Below are 22,390 nucleotides of genomic sequence, written 5' to 3'. Positions count from 1 at the left end.
CTTCCACCTTATGGGAGAAGAGAAGCTGCCAACATCTGGTCTCTGTAGATGGTGGGGAAACAGGTTATCAAGGAAACTGAAGAATGTCAGCTTATGGAAAGCTTTCAAGATTAAAGTCTTTGTCTGTCCATCTTTCTGAAGCACTGTGTAGACAGGACAGCTACACAGTTACCCTGGGTGAAAAATGAGGGGATAACGACCTCTCTAAGACCACGAAGAAGGACAGCTGATGAGAGGAGCTGTGTAGCTACATACATGACTAGAAATTAGCCTTGTCATTCATTGCTTTATTTGGAAGTAAAGACAATTGACCTTTAAGTTTGGGGAGGGGGCAACATGTCAACTTCTCTAAGTGTATTGTTTGTGTTTTAACAACATGCATCTATTCTCTCCAGAGATACACTCACAGAAAGATAGGCACATATGCCCTTGTATGCTTACAGGAGCAAATTTAAAATATAAAAATAGGTTAAATGTATATTTATGAACTCCAGAACAGTTGTAAAATACTCCTTAAAATATACCTAAGACATTCACAGACTTCGCAGCAAAGCAGTCTTGGTAGAAAAAGTAAACAAAAATAAGGTGAAATTCAAAGACATAATTTTCAGTGCAGAGAACAAAATTGGGTGCACTGCCTTTGTGATGGAAAGAGGCTTCAGACATCACTAGAGCACAGGAGTAGGTGGGCCATGGCCAGACAGCTCATTTGAATGAGCTTAGTCATGGCTTAGTCACCTACTTCAACTTGAAGAATAAGGACAGAATGAAGAGGCGAGACAGTAGAAGACAGACTTCAGAGAACATAAAAGACGTCTTCATGTAGCACAGTGATGAAAATGTGAGATCAAATGGTCAGGATGATCCTGAAGGGTTGAAGTTCTTTATGTGCTATAGTAGTGTCTGAAATCAGTGTTCACTGCAGCCAATATGGATCTCTTAAAGCCATGCTCTGGGTAAATCATTTCCAGGTATCTGAGGTGATTAGGCATAGTGAAATTTTAAAGTTACAAAGTTAAAAGCAGAGGTAGTGCCCCCACCAAGGTGATCATTACGAGCTATGAGCCTGTGCAACAGTTTCCCCATCTCCAGTCAGTCACACAATTTAAACCTGGACTTGATCTCAAAGACACTATACTTAATCATGTTGTGCTGATCTGCATGAACTCTAAATAATTTCTCTGTTTGTGCTTTATCCAGACACAGACTTGCAGCTCAGAATGGAAGGTCCTTAAGCTTACAGGTCAAATCCTATATTTCATACAAGGCAGCATAATATGATGAATGACCAATTTCCCCTTTCTATAGGTGAAACTAAATTAAAAAAACAAAAAACTCCCAATTAAATATGATTTATAGAGAGAGTTTCCTGCCTCACCTGTGTTTCCTCACAAGGCTGGAGGATGAAGTTCTGTAGGACTCTGACAACAGCGAATTTCATACTGATGAGGGCAAACCTCATGCCAAGGCAGTTCCTGGGTCCGTTCCCGAAGGGCAGGTATACATAAGGATTGATGCTGCCCTTGTTCTCCTTGCTGAACCTGGAGACAAATTAGGGATGCAAACGAGGCTATGGAACATAAAGACCCAAGAGCTCCATGTTTGGAGTTCTGACACCCCTCAACCAGCTTACATTTGTGGACTTGCAACTGAACTCTTGCTATGGATGTCTCACTTTAAGAATTTTAAGTCAGGAGCTGGAGAGATGGCTCAGCAGATAAAAGTACTGGCTTCTTCTCCAGAGGGCCTAGATTTGATGACCAGCACAGGTACCTGACACTCTTTGGTGACATTTTGAGGCACCAGGTATATGTGATGCAGATACATAAAGGAAACACCCATACACATAAAAAAGAATAAAAATAAAGGCATTGTAAGCTAATGGGGTCTTTCTATGTCCCTTAAAATAGAGGAGCCTCTGGTGTTGAGCTGATCTGATCTGAATGCTTATAGAGAGGAAATACATCTTTAAATACCAAAATTCTGTCTGGGGTGGGTATATGCTCACATTCTGAAAGACATGTCAGAATTAGAGTGAAAAGTATGCTACTGCCTCAACCTTCAAGAAGGTGGTTTCTAACCAAACAGACAATGGGAAAAGTTCTTAAAGCTAATGGTAAATTTGGAACCAGAACAGAATACATGAAAAAAGAACAAAAATCCTACATATGTGACTTTAGATATCACTTGTATCAACTACTACCTAGTCACCAAATAAGACATACATGTATATGACAAGGTGTGGTATATAGGTTAGTGTAGCGGCTTTCTTTGGGCTGCCAGTCAGCTCCCAAATCATGTTTCAGAGACTTATTAGTTATGAACACTCAGCCTTATGCCTGTCCCGCTAGCTCTTATAATTAATTTAACCTGTTTCTCCTCATCTACGTTTTGCTTTGGAGCTTTTTACCTTGCTTTCATTCTGTGTGTCCTACTTTTCCATGACTTCTTTCGTGACCTACTGGCTGGTGGCTGCTTGTCTGGCTGTATCCGAGCATCTGTCTCTCCTCTCTTTCTCTCTTCTTTCTCCCCTCTCCCCCAGCTGAGATTCCTCTTCCTTATTATCTTATTATCTCTGCCAACCAGCCACACCTATCACTCTTTTGCCTAGCTATTGGCTGTTCAGCTTTTTATTAGACCAATCAGGTGCTTTAGGCAGGCAAAACAATACATCTTTACATTGTTAAACAAATGCAGCATGAACAAATGTAGCACTTCTTTAAACAAATTAAACAAATTATTAAACAAATCCAACATAAACAAATGCAACACGTTTATATAGTTAAAGTAATATTCCACAACAGGTTAGTGTTTAAGTAATTAGTGATTCATAATACAATTACAATATACTAGCTTTTGCAAAACCTTTACATACATACAAATAAATCCTTGAGGATATATTTCATTATTAATGGAGCTAAGGTGAACATTTTGGGACTCTGAATGGCCATGAATACTTTTCTTCTGGTCTGTTTTTGCAGCATCAAGAATTATCACTTTGTAATTTTAAAAGGTTTAATTCCCAAAATTCATACAGATGAAAAGGGATACAAAATCACATACATGCAATTTCCAGTAGGCAGCATAATATGTCTAATTTGCCTGATTCCTAGTGGGGACCATTCTCCGAGGTCTCTGTACCTTTCAGGGCAGAATTCCTCAGGCTCTGGCCATTACTCAGGATCCCGATTGAGAGGATAGGTTGGTACCATAACTACAGTCCCTTTGGGAATGAACACTCCATTGATTTCCACATCTTTCTTTGAGATCCTTTCTAGCCTGTTAGCAGCTGGGTACAATCTGAGAGTTTCATTCACTACCATGTCCAGGTACTCCATGTTCATCAGGGCATCATAGGTTACAGGTGCCTAGAAAGAAGAAATAGATGCTTCCAGATGAGGTTTGGACTTTATCTGTGACTCAGTTTCTAGTGTTATTGCATGTCAGAAGCTGCAAGGGCTGACCTCGATTAGTAGATCTTAGCCTTAATAAATCATTCTGCACCTATGATGATGACCTTTGTCCTGATGATGGCCCATTAGGGTATGAAGTATAAGTTCAGCCCAGGAGCCATTTGGGACACTCCCCTGTCCAGATCCCCTCATCATCATCACTGTGGTGCTCTGATTTGTTTCCCATGTGAGCACATATGACCAGTATGACAGATACACTCAGCAAAATGCAATGGTGTCATGGTCTCATCTGCATAGACCAGTCTACACCAAGGAAATAACACCATTGCAAGGAACAACACCCACTCTTGGTCCATATCAAGGTTTTTGGATTGTTCCGGTTTTGCATAAGTGTGTGTGTGTGTGTGTGTGTGTGTGTGTGTGTGTGTGTGTGTGCATGTTAATGGGATGTGGACAACTGCTGTGCACTGGCCTGTATGTGGAAGCCAGAGTCCAACCTTCCTCTGGGAGTCCACTTTATATGTGTTTTTGAAACAGGTTTTCAGTAGCCTGACCTTCACCAAGCAGGCTGGGTTGGCTGGCCAGTGAGCTCCCGGGGAAGAGAGGCTCACACTGTCTCTGTCTCCTCAGTCCTCCAATTACACCTTTTCCCTCCACATGGGTTCTGGGATTCAAACTCAGGTCCTCACAAACCAAGCATTGTATGACTGAGCTGTGTCCCCAGCTTCTCAGACTAGGCAACTCCTGCTTGCTAAGTCCCTGGAGGGTGGCAGGTGTAATAAGTTGGAAAGAAAGTTACAATGGAGACTTCTGGAACTACCCACACTAGAAACTGCCTCTGTGTGTGAAGAAGAGTCAAAGCAACAGGAAAACAAGAAACAAAACACAGTCTATGTCAAGGAGAGAGGAAGAGCTTCAGAAACAATGAGGAAGTAATAAGAAATGAAAACGCGCCGGGCGTTGGTGGCGCACGCCTTTAATCCCAGCACTCGGGAAGCAGAGCCAGGCGGATCTCTGTGAGTTCGAGGCCAGCCTGGGCTACCGAGTGAGCTCCAGGAAAGGCGCAAAGCTACACAGAGAAACCCTGTCTCGAAAAACCAAAAAATAAAAAAATAAATAAAAAAAAAATAAAAAAAAAGAAATGAAAACGCATGGTGTGAAAATGGATGATTCATAGAAAAGAAACCAAACTGAAGATGCCTCTGGATGTCCGGTTCCCCATTTCCAGGGGAAGGGGAACACAAAGCCCCTCCCAAAAAAACCCAAGAGGCTCTGGTGAAAGGGAGCAGGAAGTCCTCCCTCCAGGACACCCCCACAGCCTCCACAGACTTCAAACCAAAGAGGAGTGTGGTGAGACGGGGGCTGATTCCTGCAACTGTGAAGAGGAATCCCACTGTTACTCTGGATGATTCAGAATGGAGAAGCCAGCTGACATCTTTATGCAGAACCTTGCATTGGAAACTGAATTCCTGCAACCGTGAAGAGGAATCCGGCTCTAATTCTGGATGATTCAGAATGAAGAAGCCAGTTAACCTCTTTATACAGAACCTTGCATTGGAAACTGAACTGCTCAGGGAGGCAGAGAATAGGGACTGATCACAGGACAGGAAGGGTGAACTTAATGCTCCACAACCCTAGGGCGAGAGATTACCTGAGTGACATTTATGGAAAGAGGCAGGATTAGATGCTTAAACGTACATGTGGCTGGAGGCTGAGGAAGTAAAGTGCTCACAGATAGGTATCCCTACCATTGTCCTGACCAGATCTCTATTAGCCACCTTAGGGGGTTGGACTTGGAGACTTCCTGAGAAAACCTGTCCAGCACATTGCCTGCAATGCCAGCTCTGGTCAACAGAGGGCACTGACACTCAAAGAAATTACAAAAGTGATGCTATCTGCACAAGAAAGAAAAGACTCCACTAATTCACACACACACACACACACACACACACACAAACACACACATCATGCTATCGGACTGGACAGTAGAGCCATTGACAGTAGTGTCAAGTCAGTCTGCCAAGACCAGTGAAGGCCAGCCTAGCACCGTAGATAGCATAGACAGAACCCGAGGACATCAGCAGAGATAACTGTCCAGACATCTGAGGGAGTGGTGCTTACCCTTATGTGTCACACAGGTTTTCTGGTGTCTCTTACTTGTATAACTGTTATAACAGATACAGATACACCAGAGCCGGCACTGTATTAAAGATTGTGTATTTCTGGGTTGGAGAGATGGTTCAGAGTTTAAGAGCACTGGTTGCTCTTCTAGAGGTCCTGATTTTAATCCCCAGCAATCACATGGCGGCTCAAAACCATCTACAACGAGATCTGTTGTCTTTTCTGTCCTGCAGACATGCACGCAGGCAGAACACTATATATACATAATAAATAAATAAAAATCTTTTAAAAAAAGATCATGTATTTCTACAGATTGCATTCATCTCCTATGTCCCTCCCTTTCTTTCTCTTTTAGACTCTTGCTGGTGGAAAAACCATTGCATGGCTCTCTGTAAAATTTCTCATTGCAAGTGATGAGACATGTTCTTGTGAATCCTTTACTTCTGCCCTCCCTCTCTGGGTACCACCCATTCACCTTATTGGGCAGAGCTCTGTCAATCTCATCCTGAAGTTTCTTCTGCACAGCAGGGTGAGTAGCCATTTGATACATCACAAAGGAAATGGAAGTGCTTGTGGCTTCATAGCCAGCAAAAATGAAAACAAATGATTGGGCTGTGATCTCCATATCAGAAAGAGCTAAAAGGAAACGAACATCTCAGATAAGGAAGATCAAAGCAGAACATCATAGTTGAAATGAAAAGAAATTCAAATGGTGCTCCCAGCCATCTGGAAACAAATAGAGAAAGGCAGTCCACAATCCCTGGGACTGAATTCCACTCTGGTGAAATCTGTGGCCTATCTGTCCTGTTAGACCAGACTCACCACCACAAATGTGTAGTTCCACCCACCACACATTGTTCTCATACATACTTATAAACATAAAAGAAATACAGGTGTTAACATTGACCAACAACTTGAGAGGATCTAGGTTCACCTAGGAGACAAGACCGGCATTCCTTTGAGAGATGTCTTAAGTTGCTTGATGTGGGAAGACCCATCTTAAATGTGGGTGGGACATTCCATGGCCTTGGGTCCCTTACTGAGCAAAAAGAAGATTGTGAGATAGTCTCTGCTTCCTGACTACTAATGCCATGTGACCAGTAGCCTGCTGTACCAGGACTTCCCCGCCATGATGGACTGAATCACTAAACTGTGGGTCAGAATAAACCTCTCCTTAAGGTGTTTCCTCAGTTATTTGGTCACTATAACAGCATGAGGGACTAAGACAAATACCTTAATATTAGTAAATTCGAGACAAAACAGGTGGGAAATGGTTGAGTGTCTGTCCTGCAAACGCTTCACTCTGTTGGAGGAATGTACACAAAAATGTATAGGGAGTCTCTGTACTTCCCCTAAGCTCTGCTTCGACCAGAAAACACCCTAAAATTAAAGTCTCTTGTAGCAATTGAAATGAAAGCCCAGATGATGAGTCCACATAAAAGGGCTTCCAGTGGACATGCCTGACAACTTGAAATGCAAACTAAATAATCATAAGAAGAAAGTAACAGGGGAAGCAAAAGATCACACTGCTAGAGACAAATGAATATATTTTTGAATGATATTTTATAAAGCAAATATTAAGGATTGAAAATCCTTCCTATGATGGATAATGACTAGAAATATGGAATAAATATGAGAAGTTTAAGGTCAATCTGTGGCTACATCAGTAATAATAGTCTATGACACAAAGCTAGCATGGAGGATGTTATAAAACCAGGGGCCTGAAGAATGAAGAAGAGCAGGGTATATAGTTTCCCAGATGCTATTTACACAGAGCAGAATAAATTACAGACGAAGTTATTGAACACTGTTCCACCATTCACTCCCAGAGACCATCCTGAATGCTGGACAGTGTTCTTCCTAATTGGGGCCTGAATGCAAAATCTAGGCAGAGATCCAGAATCATTGGGATTGAAAGGGACTGAGAATCAGTCTCTGCTCTGACAGATGACCCAGCACAACTGAGGACTTCTGGGCATGAAATGCTTCTCTGTGGCTTCCCTACAAGCTCTGGTCCTTTTACCCCAGTGTGCTTCTAGAAAGCTCCTATGGACATCATAGACATCATCCATTGCATGGCTTTCTGAAATTTGCCAGAAATTTCCATCTTGGACCACTCTCCCATGCCCATGTCCCGACACCCTCTTCTCTCTGGGCTTCTTGTTCCAAACATGGTGAAGCATCCTGAGTTACCTTTCAGGGACTCTTTGCTATTGGAATTCTGAGTGTTCATCATCAGCTGAAGAAAATCCACTTGAGTCTGGAAGCAGAAAGAGAAATGTCCACAATGGACAATTAGAGAAAGGGTACAACTGACATGTTCACAGCCTGATACATGATCAAACAATGAGCATTCTTACAAAACACCATATTTTACCTTCTGAGTTGTTTCAAGGCGATTTTGCTTCATCTTCTTTACAAATTCATAGAAAAAGTCCACTAACCCATTTGGGAAAATAGAGATACTTAGCATCTCATATAGTGGAGTAAGGAATGGAAACATAACTACAGAGAAAAGAAGAGAACATGTAATGAAAATCTGCACTAAATTCTTATTCACTCATTAGAAATCAAACACACTTTCAGCTAAGTTCCAGGATCCACTTGTATTTCAATTCCACTCAAAGGAAGTACCAAACTGATGTTAACAAATAGTTATCTATTTATAATACATCAATATGTAAAACACTCAAGATATGGGCTAGAGAAATGGCTAAGTGGTTAAGAACATTTGCTGCTTACAGGAGATTCAAGTTCGATGCCCAGTACTTGGCATTGAATGGTTCAAAACTACAACTCCAGCTCTAAGGAATCAACTCTCTCTACTGGACTCTAGAGGCATGGCACTCGTGTGTGTGTGTTTATGTGTGTGTGTGTGTGTGTAATTAAAAATAAACAAAATTTAAAAATATATATAGGAAGAAATACTTGTTATTATTTAGGCAATGAAATAACATATTCATTCCACTCCCTATATTCCTTCTCCAACTTCTCCCACATCCCCCTCAAGACATCCCTTTCACAGCTTTATGTTGTTGTTTAATAAGACTGAAGTGGAGCCATCCACTGAAGCATGGGAAACTGACAAGTGGCCACACCATCAAAGAAGGATGATTCTCTCTTCCTTAGAAGCTATCAACTGCCAAACATTCTTCAGAAAGGGGTTGGACCTTGAGAGCATCTCCCATATCTAGGGAGGGAATATTGGTTGGCTTGATCTAGTGTAACTGCTCTGAGTTTGAGAGTGTGATAGCCATGCATGTCCAGAAGATGATGTTCCTCCTCACATTCCAGTGTTTACATTCTTTGTACCTACTCTTCAATAGGAATAAATTTGATAACAGCACACACAATTTAACTAAAAGTGGGTCAAAGATCCAGGTCTAAGATGGGTGTGGTGAGCACAAGCCTTTAATCTAAGGATTCTGAAGAGAGGGGCATGTGGGTCTCTGTGAGCTTAAGGCCAGCTGCTCTATATAGAAAGTTCCAGAACAACCAGGACTATGGGGGATCAACTCCCACATTCCCCCCCCAGGGTACTCTAGAGGAGAGTGAAGTGAGAAATATTTAGATAGAAGAATAGAGGGGAGAGAAACAGATAGAAACAAACAATACCCTCAGGAGGGCCTGTTTCCTTATCCACTGGTCCCTTGTGTCTCTACTAAAGGGTTATTTATAGGAACGCCAAGGGGTGGAGCAAAGACTGTCCCTAAGCTCAGCCAAGTACAGTAACCATGCACATGGTCAAGCAATCCTCTAATGCAGCCCTGCTGGATAAAGCAAGCTCAAATCTCACTAGGAAATCTTTGTGGGCCTCCACATCCCTCTTCTAGATATAATAAAGGGCTTCCCAGGCCCCTCAGATAGACTGTGCCTGTCTTAGGTCATCCTTCTTGATTAGTTTCCTTACCTATCATGGAGATATACTTTCCATCAAGCATATTCTGCCTTATGCTGGAAGCTATCAAGAAGAAAGTTGCCTGTCTTTGACTACCAGCCTTTGATAGGAGTGGGTATAGAGCCTAACTCAGCTCTGACTCAGGTCCCTGCTGAGCTAGCAAACATCCACCTCCCAGTAAAGGAGTAGAGGATAGTAAAGATGGAATATCCTTTTTGGAATGGGTCTAAGGTGACTACAACAGTATTAGCTACACCAAGCCCTTTTCCAAATCAAATGTCTTTCCTAACAGATGTTCAATAATATTTTCAAGAGACTATTTTGATTCCCAGGAAAAAGCAATCATTTCGAATCACTTCAAAGTATCCACTCAAGTAAACAAAAACCCATGCTAATTATAAAGACACTTTTATCTGTTTAATTAGCAGGAGAATTTCTGTACAAACTAACACAATCATGGAAATCCTAACTTTTTGTGGGTGGCCTACCTCTTTCTAAACAGAAACAGAGGAAGAGTGGAAACTTTTAGGAAGAAGATAGAAAAGCTCTCTTAATTATGACACTTAAGTTTTCCAGGGGCCACTAAGACCATAAAATTATATTTTGAGCTATCATAAAAATGTTCAAATCTATCTGAAGATAAAACATATTCCTTTAAAAATTAATGTTACCTAATTTGTCCAGACAGATATTGATGGAATAATAAAGACAATTCTAGTATGAACATGACTATACATATTTAGTTTTTACAAACTTATATTCAACATTTACACTTTTACAGACTTACATCCAACATTTACACTTTTTACAAACATATTCAAAAGGGAAATTCTATAGGACTATTTTACAAACTTTAGCACATATCTAGAAGAGATTTCTTAAAAGAACTATTTACCCATACTTATATTCAAAAGCTAACTTTATTAGCAAACATCTAGAAGAGATTTCTTAACTGACCTATTAACAAGACAGCAAGTATACAAATCATTTCTAAAGTTCATATTTTGTAGTTAGCTTTGATATTATTCTGAAAGTTTGCTTGAGAGTTTGAAGTCAGAACCTAATTTATCAGTGGTTCTAAGCTTTACTGAGGTCAGCTCCCTCTTCTTAATTTTCAGAAGTTGTTTTTTAATATTATCATGAGTGTTTTAAAGTGGTTTGTTGACAAACTGTATTAACATTTTAATTGTCTCCTGACAAGCAAGCTGTTCACCTGTTTCTAGTTCTCAGTAGTGAAGGGGAAGCTTTCTAACATCATTTGGAAAAACACTGCATTTTGAGCTGGAAAAAAAACACTGAAAAAAACAGTTTTTGGGCCATGTAGTACTGGTATCTCTGTTACAGACTTCATTTCCCAAACTGCTTTTCTGTACATCATCACATTGTTACAAACTGCCTTATGGACTACATTTCCCAAGCTGTCCTTCTCTACATTGTCAGGCTGTTATGAATGAACTACATACCCCATGCTGCCTTTCTGGGCTATGAGAAAACATCAATTTACACAGTCTGTATTCATGCTGAAAACAACGTCAAATTTTTGCTCTTATCACAGGAGATGTTTTTCCTCCCCAAGCTTACATTAGGACCCCTGCATTATCATTTGACAGGTGTACCTCTTTAATCAGATTTTTTCACCTCATACTGATCCCAGAGTGGGTTAAGCCTGTCCCTGTGCTCTCTGGCAGGCATTTGTTGCCGGAAGCAAAAACCTCTGTCTCAGTAGGTCAGTGAAAATGAATAAGAACACTTGAAAAAATACTTTTTTTTTTTTTTAAAGAATTTGTTCCCTGATTAAAAAAAAGAAAAGAAAGAGCTTTCTTGGCAGCTGTGGGTGCTGTGTAGCCCCGCCTACCGACTCGGAGCTCACAGTCAATCAGGCAATTCTCCCTGTTCCTGATGGACTTGTTTGTATGGCCAAATTTACTCTCAGTTTTCTCATGCTGTCATTGGTGCTAGAACTTAGACCTTTCCTCCCTTATTGCAGGGAGGCTTTCAAAGCCTCACCTGCTACATTCATGCCAGAATCTTGTCCTCAGCAGCTGTTCCACTATGGGGGGATGTTGTTCCCTGATCAGCTCTCCCCCTGTGCTTTCCTTGGTGTCTTTCACTACGCTCTAGCTACAGGGAATTCTGGCTAGTGTCTAAAGTATCTGCTGTTTTTCTGATACTGGCTTGAAGGGGAGATAGGACTAGCAGGGAGGATTTGCCCTGTTCCAAGAGGTTTTCTTTCTTTTTTTTTTTCTAGAGCAATTACAGGTGATTTTCCCATACTGATAGATGTTTCCAAATGAGTTAAATTTTTGCCCTTACAGAAAGAGAAAAAATTCTGAGAAGGAAAGACCCAAAATTCTTCCAGTTTTTTAGAGAGAGATTACTAAGTTTTTCCCAAGAAAGCTTTCAGTTTTTGAGAGAAAGATAACTAAGTTTTTTCCAAGACTTCTGTTTCCTAAACTTTGGCTTCATGGCCAAGAGGAAACTAATTCTGATAGTTTGATTTTTTCATGCAGTAACACTGTGAGCAGAGTTGAGTTTTACTTCACCCGCATCTGTCTCAGGGAACATTCATTGCTCTGACACTCAGGACTCAGATTTAAGCTACATACAGGTCAAAAGCATCCACAGGAATCTTTCTCTGTCCATTTTTCTCATCCTATTTTTTTTTATAACTCTGATTCCTCCCAGGAGTTTGCATTCATAGTCCCAGTTGGAAAAATCAAGGACATAGTTCCTCTGTCTTGTGCTTATTTTATCCTAAGGTTTTTCTTACAGTACATTACTACAGTCTACCTTATATTTTTTTCCTTCTTGTCCTAAGTTTGTTTTTTGAAACAGGGTTTGTCTGTGGAGTTTTGGTGTCTGTCCTGAATCTTGCTCTGTAGACCAGGCTGGCCTCGAACTCACAGAGATCCACCTGGCTCTGCCTTCCAAGGTGCTGTGATTAAAGGTGTGTACCACTGCTGCCCAGTTTTCCCTAATTTTTCTACACTGTATTCCTACATTCTACCTTACATTTTTCCTTAATTTTTTAGATAGAAATTAAGAGAGAGAAAAAAAAGAAACCTAGATATAGAGAGATACTCACTGCAGCCTCACTTTGGCATTTCTTTTAGCCACCTTACTTTCACTCCTGAAAATAGAATACCCCCACCTTAATTTTTCAACATAACTGGACATGCCCAAACTTCCTGCAGGATCCTCTCCCTTCCTTTCATCAAGTCCCTGGTCCCTTTTCTATGCACCATCTGAGGGAGACCATCTCCCACACGTTTCCTCCAGGGTGCTTTTGAGGAAGGTGAAGTGAGAAATATTTAGATAGAAGGATAGAGGGGAGAGAAACAGATAGAAACAAAGAATAGCCTTGAACTTTATCAACTGGCCTCTTCTGTCTCTTGGAATTATAGGAATGCCAAGGGGTGGAGCAAAGATCGTCCCCTAGCTCACCAACTGTGGACTCTTCCAATCACCTAGTAACCATATGTATAGTCAAACAATCCTCTAATGCAGTCCTGCTGGATAAAGCAAGCTCAGATCTCACTAGGAAACATTTGTGGGCCTCCACACAGGGCTGCATGACCCTGTATCAAAAAAATGCTTAAGGAATGTACTGCCCAATTAAGATGAAACTGGAGGGAGGTTAAATGTTCATAACCTCAACTCTGACCATTTGACTTAGAGATTAAAACATAGCACATTATAAAATTGTACATCATACAATTTTAAAAATGTGTACTTCAAAAGATCCCATCAAAAACATTAAACAACATCTCAAAGTAGAGAAAATATGCCAATTATATGTCTGGAAAGTGACTGTTATTCATGATACACATGCCAATCTTATAACTCAATGGCGATCACGTAAACAATTCAGCTATATAGGAGCAACGATTGAACAGATGTTTATCTAAGAAAGACAATAATGTCTTCCAAGTGGGGGAATATAATTACCACTTGGAAAAAACACAACCCAACACTCATGGTGCTATACTATTGAGTGTCCACTAGGGCATCTGGGATGAACATCATGAAATAACAACAACCCCAAGTTTGGAATGGCAGTCCTCATGAATTCCTAACCAGAAAATAAAATGCTGCCTCTATCAAAGAAAAAACTCAGTTGCTCAGTAAGTCAAACACAGAAGTCCTATGTAATTTACTAATCCCCCCAAGTGCCTACCCAGAAAACATGAAAACAAGTGTTCAATCATAATCTCGGGTGTCATTGTCCATGACAGCTTATTGGCAGCATCCCGAATCTGAAAACAATTTGAAGGACCATCAGATGGCATGGAATTTGATTTGTCTACAGAACATGTGTGTGGTAACAAATGTTTCTGTTGAATATATTGTGTTAACTGAAAGAGGCTAGTCACTAAATTGTATGTATTCTATGACATCTTTATGCTGTATTTTAATGGCAAATGTGGGAAGAGGCAGATCTACAGAACAGTGAACTGGTGTTTCTTATGACAAGGAGGAATGGAAGATGAGAAAGAAATGGTACAGGTTTTCTTGGATAAAATGTTCCCTGGCTTGGCAATGGTGATGGATATACATTACCTTGTATGAGCAAAACCTGAATTACACATTGTAAGCAGACACATTATTTTTATATATGAATTGTATTTCAGTAATGATGAATGATATTATTTTGATTGTAGCATGTGAGAGAGTAAGAAAAAAGAGAGGAAGTAGATACTTACATACAGAGAGAAGAAATGGGTCAAGAAAATTCACACTTGGTAATATCTTCTTGACTTTCTGCACAAAGGGATCCTCTGGGTTGTTGAGGGAATCAATATTCACTCCAAATGATGTGCCAGTGATCACATCCATGCTATAAGCTCCAAGGATACTGAGGAGAGAGACATGGGAATCAGTGTCTGCATCTGAGGCAGCTCATAGTTCCAAGCGACCCAGGCAGGAAGCCACACAGAATCGCATGCTGGATCATCAGTGGGGGCTAGGCTTCTATCACAATCACACATGGCGCCTTTACCTGGTGTTGGTTTGCAGATGCCCCTTTGCTAGAGTTGAAGGGACATTAAGGTATTTACAGTCCCATCACCTACACCACCACTTACTCTTTTATGTTGACAGGCTTCCCTCTTTCTTCTTCTCTTCTCAAGTTTTTCACCAATGTATCTCCATACTGTCCAATGATGGGGAACATCTAAGCACAAAGCACAACATCTGTAGCTAAATGAGGAAACTTGGGTCCCAGAAAGACAAATCATCCCCAGTCATGAAGCAATGAGTGGGATGTTACAGTGGATTTTATAAAGAGTCCTCTGGGCATGAAGACAGGAGGTCATTTTATAGGAATTGTAACTCAGAGGACCAACCCTTGGAAAGGGAATGTGGACTTGTTTTCTACCTGTCCCCAGATTCATTCCATAAGTAAATGCCCTCTCCCTCATCACCTCCTTGAGTTTTCCACTGGTGAAAGTTGGAGACAGCAGTGTTCGAAGTCTCTTCCATTCTTCATCCTCAGATAAGTTGATGGACTTTTTCATAAATCCCAATGGACCAGAAGCCTAGAGTTCAAATTGAAAGCCAATTTATCTTGCAGAAGTTATGCATATGTCCACAGCTACAGAAAATATATCAAACACACATCATTCATTTAACAGATAGTTACTGATCCTAAGTGGCATGCCCACTTATGATTCATTGAAATCACTTCACAGCCTATATAATCATGAGTGTCACCTATCATCAGAGCATGGCTTCAAATCTTTCTTTCAAAATCTCTTCTTAAATGGAAACCCCTCTTGTAAGGGAAAAAGTGTCATTTGGAGCAGGCTGTAGCACAAGGGGTGGCTCAAGTCCTCAGGCAGAGGGTGCTGTGGTAGCTTTTAGAAGCAGTTGTTTACACAAGGGGGAGTTTTCTGCATATGCAGCCCCTAGGGAAATATATGCATGTTCTGGGCAGAAAATTTTGAAGGCAGCGGTCTTGCCTTGAGAGTCACAGAAGAAAGAGTCTTCTTTGTGGCCGAAGGACCATGGTACCAATAGGATAGATTCTGTGAAATTTCTTGTTCAGATCTGAATACAAGATGTCACAAGTTTATAAATTGCCCTACACTAGAGCTTACACAGAAGGAACAGGAATAATGTGGGTTGATGGAAAAAAACTGAGATACCAGAATCTTCCTTTCTGGGAACATATGAAAGCAACAGGCCCCTACTATAAAACTGAAGACAACAAAAAATGTTGTAATTCAGACAGTTAAATGATTATTATGGGATGTTTTCTAAAGTTTGCATTTTAGAAAACATCTTATACTTCTATACATAACTTGGTTAAGGTAAAAATAATTTCAGACTGTCTAACATATTACTAATGTGAACAGCCAACCTAGACACAGACTGTAAAAATAAAAGCTCCTGTTTTGCAAACCCTGAATTTGTAACTTCCTGATTTGACAGATGCTGTCCAAAGATGTTTCAGGTAAGACCGTCTGTTTTATATTTTTCTTTTTCATGTTGGACATTTAATGAGGAGATGAAAAGAAATCCAGGGCTCTGATGCTAGTCAAATGCCTAATGTAGTCAATATGCTATATAAATAAAAAATGTCTCTGGATGGGGGAGAGAGAGAGAGATAGAGATAGAGATAGAGAGAGAGAGAGAGAGAGAGAGAGAGAGAGAGAGAGAGAGAGAGAGAGCGAGCTGCTGAACGGTCAGATGTGCATTCAGACCCCTTCCTCTTCGGGACCTGAACCCCACTGAAGTTGGACTTAACAGTTCTTTGAAAGGAGCAGAAAAGAAAAGCCCTACAGCTTTTTATAGTAGAAATGGACTCAATTGGCCTTAGAACCAAGAGATAGAGAGATGGCTCAGAGGCTAAGAGCATTTGTTGCTCTTGCAGAGGATCCATGCCTGGGTCCCAGTACCTTCATGGCAGTTCACAGCCATCTGTAGTTCCATGATATCTGACACCCACTTCGGACCTTCACACATGCATGTGGTGTACATATGTATAAGCAGACAAAACATCCATACACATAAAATTTTTTAAAAATTACATAGTCTTGGGTTACTGTTATCTTAGGGTAGTTCTGCAATATGTTTACCAACAGCATAATCAATTGGAGAGCTGTTGTTTTTTAAATTATGGCAAGTAGAAAAGATTAAGAATTGGGAATGATGTCAAACATGGTAGCACACATCTTTAGTCCCAGTGCTGGGGAGGCAGAGGCTAATGGATTGTTGTGAGTTCAAGGACAGCCTGGCCTATGTAGTGATTTCTGAGCCAACCAGGTCTATGGAGAAAGACCCTGTCTCAAAGCAAGTAAAGAAACAAATAAGCAAAACTGAATTGATGATGGAGAGAAAATTTATACAAAAGCCTTAGCCAACTTCACACTTGATAGTGAGAGTCTGAATGTTTGACTCTCCAAACAGGAGCAGTTCTGAAGGTTCCTCTCACCACTGTTATTCAGTACTATCCTAGAAATGCCGGCTAGAGCAATAAGGTAAGAAAATTCAATTGAAACATACAGATTGCAAAGCAATGAGTACAGGTGTTCTGATTTTCAGGCACCTCCATTGTCCATGCAGAGCACACCAAACAGCATGCAGAATACAGGGAATAAAGAAGTGAGTTTGGAAAAGTCATAGGACACAGTGACGTCACATAATTCATTTGAATTTGTACATAATTGAAATGATATGTGGAGAAATATTGAGAAAATGATGTCATAGCAATAACTAGAAATTAAATACTTAAAGCACGAATATAACAAAATACGTGTTGGGTCTTTCACCTGAAATTGTCTATTTGGCAAGCAAAGGCAGACTAAAAATCAGAGAGGTACATGCTAGCCATGAATTAGAAGACACAACACAGTAACAATATTTCCCCTATATTTGTTTCAATTTTTCTCAAAATCACACTGAGCTTTTAAATTCAGACAAGACCATTCATAATTTGGATAGAAAAGCAAAGGTCCAAGAACCAACCAAACAATTTTTAAAAAAAATGTAGGAGTAATTAATCCACATGAGGTCACTCATCAAGAGGGAATGGTCCCCATAGAGGGAAAACACTGTGATCGATTGATTGAAGAGAAAGATGAGAAAGTGTCCCACTTTCTCAGGACTGGTAATTTTTGGAGGGAAAAACTTCTCCCAAATGGCATTGGAACAACTGAACATGTATGATACAACAGAAATCTTGACCTGACCTTTGTTTCTCATACCAAAAAAAAATTACAGATAGATTATAGACATAAATCTAAAATATAAAACTACATATTATCATTAAAAAATAGGAAAGTTAAGCAAAATGTTATCAAATTTGACCCTGAAAACATCCATAAAATGCATCAGACACTGCCAAGAAGAAAAGACAGGCTTCTCATGATCACACCACATGTTTAGAAGGAAGTCCCATGGTGAAGGGACAGTCCTGTGTCTTCACTGTGTAGCTTCAACACTAAACAGGATTGTAACAATGTCCAAAACACAACACAACACACACACACACACAGAGAAGAGAGGGGGAGAGGGGGAGAGGGGGAGAGTGGGAGAGGGGGAGAGGGGGAGAGGGGAAGAGGGGGAGGAGAGGGGGAGAGGGGGAGGAGAGGGGGAGAGGGGGAGAAAGGGAGAGGGGGAGAGGGGGAGAGGAAAAGAGAGACATATCAGGGAATGTCACTCAGAGGAAATGTAAATAAACTCCCAATGACATCAAAGCTAATTTCCTAATTTCATCTTAGTATACTGGCCAAAATATATTATATTTATACTCATGCAAGACATTACCATTTACAAAAATCAAGAAGTATTCTGAGCATGGTGGTGGCTCTTTATTGTGATCATATAATTCTTTCCAAATTAAAATTTAATGAAAATAAATCATTATATTTCCTAAAAAGGACACCTACCCGACGGTTTGTGAATACTGAGTAGCATTCTTTCACCAGCACAGTTTTGATGATCTCTGGATCTGTGATAGCCAGCATAGGCTGTCGACCGTCATAAAACCTGAGGTGGGAACACAGGGTGGACTGAACCTCAGAAGATGGATTCTACAGTTGGAGTTACACCCAGGACTCCAGACTCTACCCCTGAGGCTGTACAGGCCACACTGCCAGCTCTATAGCACAGCAACATGAACCCCTACTTCAAGTTCTGACCATAGAAGACACTGGAATTGAATGAAGGATAGAATGACTGAAGCAGGGAAGAGACACTTAGGACAAACAGCTCTTCAAAGACGTCTCTAGTAAGAATGAACACTGAAACATTGGCTAAGGCGAGGCAAACTCACATGGTTATTGCCAATACTATTCTTTTGTGTAAATAGTTCAGTACCTGGGTTGGAGGTGTGGCTCAGTGGTAGAGCCCTTGTCTACCAGGTGTGTGGCACTGGGTTTGACCTCCAGAGACATAAAAAATCCAGAGAAAATGGTCAATGATTCCAAATTCAAAACTTAGAGACAACGAACTCAGTGTTCCTAATACTGTTGCAGTGGCAGTTGCTTTGGGACCACCAGAGGGCAGCACAACCCATGCTTGGCATTGGTCACATGGTCTCTATGTGACCTCTGCAGACCCTGTGACCAGGCCTGTGGTTTCTGAGGATTAATGAGAGGAAATGCAGAGACAGAGGCTCCTCCACTTGCTTGTGTCTCACAGCACAACAGTGACACCTCCTCCAACCTCTCTCCAAACCGTCAGCTACTCTGTGGCACCATTGAAGACATAGGCTCAAAAGAGAACACAGTGCTTTACAAATACCTCACATCTCTTCTTCAAAGTCATCGGAATTAGATATACGGGGAATATACATATGTTTTCCTAGTAAATTTAATATTTTAATTGCTACACATGTTTTTAGGATATAGATGAGTTCTCCCAGTGTATCTTTCAAAAGTGAACATTACTTTTAAGTTGATATAAAGGAGTTCTGCGTATGACTAAAACTGAATTGGTGTTGAGATGATCATGCATTTCTGAGCACATATTAGAAGGTTCTGAGCATTAGGTGCAAAGACATTGAGTCTTGGAGCCCTTGATTAATCAGTCTAGAGGATGTCCCAGTAGAGAATACCCCCATGGAATTCTTGCTGTTCAAATTCACAACTGTGATGTATTAGACCCTGGCAGGACAACCTCCAAAGGCCTTGTCCTCATGCAGTGGAGTGCTTCATTCAACAAGCCTACGCAGTGGAAGTTTCCAGAATACTCACCCCCATATTTTCCCATACTTTTTATAGCAGTCTATATCAAATTTCCACAAACCCTGGAAAAAGAAATAAAGTTCAATCCATTATTGGCCTGCATACAGTGGATCCCTTCTCTAACTGGGGTGCAAATGACTCAAATTCTGTGAAATCGGGCTTCCTATCCTTCACCAGGGATTAGAGGCAAGTTCTTATTAGAGGCACCTGAAGGGGCAGGGGAGACTAGAAGAATTGTCTGGAATGGAGAGTTTAAGGCTGGTCTTGAATTTTCTCAGTGTTGTATCCATTGAAAGAACTGTCCTTACTTATGAATACCAAGCAGTTTCTTGTCTGAGGTGTGTGTGTGTGTGTGTGTGTGTGTGTGTGTGTGTGTGTGTGTGTGTGTTGTCTTTGAAATCCTAGAACACTCTGAAATGTTCCTCAAGAATCCAAACTAAGGGAATATGTACAAACCTCCCGGGTGTACGCTCTTCTATATCCTGGTTGGTGTATTATCCCATTGTTTTATTAGTACAAAAGTGACAGAGTAAAGCCAGACTTGGTGGCACACAACTATAATCCTAGCACTCAGGAAGAAGCAAGAAGATGGAAAAGTTGAGGCCAGGGTGGATGTCATCTCAACATCTAAACGAGGGGAAACAAAAGAGCAATAACTGGCCAAGGTGCAGAGAATAGGACACTTGAGAAACTGCACTAAATGGGACTTCGCCTCTGTATAACGATCTCCTTCCCTTGGCACAGGGGTAGAAAGACTGCATGAGCCAGAGACAGAAAACACTACAACAAAAACTGTTTTCAAGGACACAACAGGGCATTTGCACATATGAACTCACAGTGACTGTGAAAGTGTACACAGGACCTGAGCAAGAACAAACCAGACAAACCCTAGCACGGAGAGGAGAGGAGGACATGAAGTACCCCTCCCCCCCATCTGAGCAGCTTTTGGCAATTGGCCAGGGCTGGGAGAGGAACAGTTGGTTTTCCTTAAGGGTGTGGCTCATGACAGATCAACCATGATCCAGTGTGTGGTTATATACACAACTGAGAGTGTGTAGACAGCACAAATCAGACTCCATGGGTTACAGAAAAATACACAAAGTGGGTAGGTAGGGAAGGACTGGGGATGTGGGGGGAGCTTGGGGTGGGCAGTGAATACAATCAAAACGCATTGCCTGAAATTCTCAGAGAACTAATGCAAATTGAGAAAACATAAAAAGGATCATCAAAAAATTAAGAACTGATAAAAAGAAAAGCGAGAGAAGATTGAGGGTGAGTGGAGATGATGGGGAAATCATGATGGGATCCAGGAATCAGTGAGAGGCCCCTTTCTACAGCAGGACAGAGCGAAGGAAACACTAGCTCTGAGTTTTCAATTCCAAAGTTGAAAAGAGGAAATGTTCTGTCATGACATCATATCTGTGACTTAATGCAAAAGAAGATTCAGGAAGGGAAATATGCTGGGTGATTATGAAGTGTTCCCCTTTCAAGGGGGATGGCCTTAAGGCTTTCTCAGGCAGCTGTGGGTCAAGAGACATCTCATTTAGATCTCAGGCCTGCAGTAAACATCTAACTGTAAAACTTGGACTCTGACAGGCAACTGGAGTATGTGGGGAAGGAAATCCTAGCAGAGAGCAGCCGGCTCGCAGGCTCTGCTGATGGCCTTCAGCATCTGAGCTCATTATAATCTAGCCAGATGCCAGCCTTGGCCGATCAACTGAAGCCACAAAGAATCAGCCAACATTCATGGTCCTTGTTGCATTTATGGTACACTTTCAGTGTCTCTAAAGATTTGATAAAATCATCCTTCCTGGGATGATTCTATAAAGGAATCTGCCTTCACTTAGAAAAGCAAAAATTCTTTTGTCCTATGGTATCTGAGGGTGAGAGACAAGCACTAACTTGTTTCATTTGCAGCCACATCCTACTCAGACTGGCCCTGAGGGTGCTGTCTTGGAGAAAAGAACCAATGCAGAACACCATTATTTTCTCAAACCCTCAAAGATGTCCTGGGTATTAAGACAGTATGGAGCCATTGAAGTAGCTGCAGGGGACACAGGAGTCCCTGAGAGGTTTCTGGTAAAGGGGAATTCCCTGTAGTCAACACACAGGCATCCTGATGCGGGGATGCTGCAGAGCTGGCCAGCAGGAAGAGAACAAGTGCTGCTCCTGAGCCCAGTGTGAAGTCTGGTCTAGTGCACACAGGCTGCTGCAGTGCCACTGTGACCAGGCACGCTTTCCCGAGAGTTAAGGACACCTGTGCCTTCCTGGAGGCTCCACTAAGGAAAATCCCAGACTTCTCCTGCTCCTGTTCACAGTCTGAGCATGAAGTGCTGAACACCAGGCTCTGATATGTCTGTGGTTACAGCTTTCTAACCACAGCTGCAAATATGTCAGCAAATCCTAAAGGGAAGCCCGAGAACTCTCCTGGATGGACACACACAGTTTCCAGTGGTCTGACACCCCAGAACTTTCTCCCTAGGACTGGTGTTTGCATCTATGGAACTGATCCATAAACAGATACACAAGAAGTTGCATCCACAAGAAGAAAAGAAAGAGCTCAAACAGTACTCACATTTCGGTAGCCCAAAATGGTTCCCAAAAAAGGCAGAGGTTTGGGTCCAGGAATGCCGAGCTTCTTAAAAATCCCATTAGAATAGGTCCCATATCTATAAAGTAAAAGAAAAAGCCAAGAACATTTTATCATGATCCAACCAGCAATGGAGACCCTCCCTCAGGATCAGTGCTATCTGTCCTCTGCTCTAAAT

At 41.2% G+C, this 22,390-nt stretch overlaps 1 protein-coding gene across 2 annotated transcripts in view; it reads right to left on the bottom strand.

The window, feature by feature from the left end:
• Nucleotides 1-22,390, bottom strand: part of LOC143270502 (lithocholate 6-beta-hydroxylase-like) — a 28,106-nt gene that overhangs the window by 1,129 nt on the left and 4,587 nt on the right. Inside the window, exons 3-13 of one of the 2 annotated variants that reach the window (XR_013047680.1) lie at nucleotides 22,198-22,291; nucleotides 19,632-19,684; nucleotides 18,324-18,423; nucleotides 14,856-14,969; nucleotides 14,517-14,605; nucleotides 14,136-14,287; nucleotides 7,912-8,039; nucleotides 7,728-7,794; nucleotides 6,010-6,170; nucleotides 3,142-3,368; nucleotides 1,379-1,541 (exon numbers count right to left, since the gene is read on the bottom strand). Coding sequence is in view for 1 of the 2 variants with exons in the window: in XM_076560674.1 (XP_076416789.1) it covers nucleotides 3,174-3,368; nucleotides 6,010-6,170; nucleotides 7,728-7,794; nucleotides 7,912-8,039; nucleotides 14,136-14,287; nucleotides 14,517-14,605; nucleotides 14,856-14,969; nucleotides 18,324-18,423; nucleotides 19,632-19,684; nucleotides 22,198-22,291 (1,153 nt within the window). In the remaining variant the exon portion in view is untranslated. Of the gene's footprint in view, nucleotides 1-1,378; nucleotides 1,542-2,758; nucleotides 3,369-6,009; nucleotides 6,171-7,727; nucleotides 7,795-7,911; nucleotides 8,040-14,135; nucleotides 14,288-14,516; nucleotides 14,606-14,855; nucleotides 14,970-18,323; nucleotides 18,424-19,631; nucleotides 19,685-22,197; nucleotides 22,292-22,390 lie in introns of those variants that run through there. The other variant, XM_076560674.1, reaches the window with a different exon arrangement.

The sequence above is a fragment of the Peromyscus maniculatus genome, chromosome 23 (assembly GCF_049852395.1).
Source record: "Peromyscus maniculatus bairdii isolate BWxNUB_F1_BW_parent chromosome 23, HU_Pman_BW_mat_3.1, whole genome shotgun sequence".
In the NCBI taxonomy this organism is placed as follows: Eukaryota; Metazoa; Chordata; class Mammalia; order Rodentia; family Cricetidae; genus Peromyscus; species Peromyscus maniculatus.
The sequence above is the reverse complement of the archived record's forward strand: the minus strand, read 5'-3'. Positions and strand labels throughout refer to the sequence as shown.